This window comes from Cyprinus carpio, chromosome B8 (assembly GCF_018340385.1).
Source record: "Cyprinus carpio isolate SPL01 chromosome B8, ASM1834038v1, whole genome shotgun sequence".
In the NCBI taxonomy this organism is placed as follows: domain Eukaryota; kingdom Metazoa; phylum Chordata; class Actinopteri; order Cypriniformes; family Cyprinidae; genus Cyprinus; species Cyprinus carpio.
Genome location: NC_056604.1, coordinates 27,622,164 through 27,624,663, shown reverse-complemented (window position 1 = coordinate 27,624,663; position 2,500 = coordinate 27,622,164). Strand labels below are relative to the sequence as shown.

Sequence of the window (2,500 nt, the reverse complement as noted above, 5' to 3'; positions counted from 1 at the left end):
TAACAGTGTTAATATATATATATACACTATATCTACATTTTTAGCCTCCCGTCTCCAATTCAACCGAATCAGACTCTTTTCTTCAATTCAGGAGCTTCCAGGCTAAATCCCTTCAGGACCCTCTATTTGTAGGAGACTCTAATCGCTCCGTCACTCGTCTGTGATCCCAAAATCACCTCACATTGGTTCTGGTTCAATCAGCAAACCAGCAGACAGTTTTCCAGTCATTCTTTTCTCATCAGGCAGCAACCACAGCTGCTCAGAAGAGTCTCTCAGCAGCAGAACCAAGCCCTCGCTCGATGCTCATCAGACACTTTCAAAAGCTGCAGAAGATCCAATCGATTTCAGATTAAAAAGCCCATCAAACCCTGATCAGCTCTAACTGTTCCTGTCCCAGCGTGGGATATGAGGGAGTTCTCTGACTGTATTCTGAGCTCGGAGCCTCCCCTCGGACAGATATACACCAAATATACACACTATTCACTCAGTCTGATTATATGAGTGTCAGCTTATGAACCTGTGTTTGTGTGTTTATAGTGTGGATCATGGAGGAGAGAAGATGATGAGAGCAGGACTACGAAAGTGTAGGTCTACAAACACACACACACGCAGACACACGCAGGTTTGTTTTTGTGAAAGTGGGGACATCCCATAGGTGTAATAGTTTTTATACTGTATAAACTGTATATTCTATCACCCTACACCAACCCTACACCTAACCCTAGTCCTCACAGAAAATTTTCTTTCCAGTTAAAAAGTCTGGAGAAGACGCATAAAAATGCGGATGTGTTCAGCAAGTTTAGCGAAAGGATGAAGGAGAGGGGATTTGAGCGGTCTCTCACAAATCATGTTGAGCGGCTTCTTCCCCATAGAAGTACATTATAAGGAAACATAATGAGGTTTAACGTACCTTAACAACGACCGGAGAAAACCAAACTTCTGTCAGATTTTACTTATAATAAACACAATTTTGCATCCACGTTAAGCTGTTTCCATATAATGGACACCTGTGGGGGAGAAAGTTATATTAATTTAATATTAACTTAACGAGATATTATTCACTTCATACGCTGAATAAGAGCTTGTTCTTATGACAGTAGCAAGTGATTATTATAAGTAAAATTTGACAGATGTTTGGTTTTCCATGGTCGTTGTTAAGGTAGGCTACGTTAAACCACGGTAAGCTGTTTCCTTATAATGGACTCCTATGGGGGAGAAAACGCTTAACGTGATATTCATTTTATCTGTGGAATAAGGGCTCGTTCTTTTGACGACAGTTAGTGTTTATTACAAGTAAGATTTGACAGAAATTTGGTGTTCCCTGGTCAGTGTTTAGGTACGTTAAGCGTTTTAGAATGTGCCCACTTGCCAAAGCCTGCCATCGCTTTCCTATGCACGCTGTTTTTTTTGTTATATACCTAATCCGTCTTCTGCGCAGTGCCATGGTCAGTATGTCGTGGTAGGAGCACATAAGTGCATGCTCTCTCCTCCGGAACCATCTTGCAGCACTTCTTCGTCTTTCCAAATTCTTTGTTACAACATCATATAGATGCCATTGTCTCATCTGATGTTCATAAATGTCTTCATATTGTGTTTGTAGCTAATAACAGTAAATCAGTAAAATAATAACAATTGCACTGCGAAAAATCTCCATGATTAGCCTGTTTTCGAACTTCCTGATTTTCCCTGCTTGAGAATTTCTGTCCAATGAATGGAAGATCTTAGCACACGTGTGGTTTTGTTTACAGTTTCTGGTTCACTTGCAAAAAGGGCAGTGTGAAAGTGAACTGCACCAAAAAAAAAAAAAAAAAAAAAAAATCAGCATTGTATTTGGTTCGGACCAAAGCAAGTGAACTAGCGGACTTTCCTGGTGTGAATACACACTTATTCACAGCATCTCTACACTTTGTTGCTAATAGAGAAGCGATTGGCGAGTGCACAGGGTTTCCGCGGGGGATTAAATAGCATTAAAAGTTATTACATTTATTTCTACAGGCATTCAAAATTTTTAGATGGTTTGGAAGAAAAATATTACCACTTCATTTTGAATATAGCGCCTTTGTAATTTTTAATCGCAAATTATGTACATTGGTACAGACGCTAAACCAGTTTGGTGATGGCTTCTAGTGATGCTGGATGTTTAGACTGCGGTGGACTGGGACATGTAGGAGTAAAACTAAGAGCAGAGAATGTAAAGTACATGAAGTCAGAAAGAGATCGTGTAATGCAAGTCAGCAATTTCAGCGAGAATGACTGTGAATGATTTTATTAGATTGATTGTAAATGACGATAGGTAATGATGAATAATTTATTGACAGTCACAGTCGCAGCAGTCGAGAGAGAATGAAAAGAGATGAAAAGAGAGATTCTCGTGAAGAAATCAAAACAAATGAGCGCAATAGCACAGGCAAACACACTCACAGAACAAACATACTGGGATAAATATTGAGTTATTATATTTGTAACCTATGAAATAGCCTAGTTAATCATCATGATGTGA

At 39.3% G+C, this 2,500-nt stretch overlaps 1 protein-coding gene and 1 pseudogene across 1 annotated transcript in view; one reads left to right on the top strand and one right to left on the bottom strand.

Moving 5' to 3' along the window:
- Positions 1-608, top strand: part of LOC122138165 (NLR family CARD domain-containing protein 3-like) — a 24,535-nt gene extending 23,927 nt beyond the window's left edge. The window contains exon 5 of the mRNA XM_042729114.1: positions 92-608. Within this exon, the coding sequence (XP_042585048.1) occupies positions 92-164 (73 nt within the window). The 3' untranslated portion in view covers positions 165-608. The remainder of the gene's footprint in view (positions 1-91) is intronic.
- A 1,492-nt stretch (positions 609-2,100) lies between these two features.
- Positions 2,101-2,500, bottom strand: part of LOC109095498 — a 143,355-nt pseudogene continuing 142,955 nt past the window's right edge.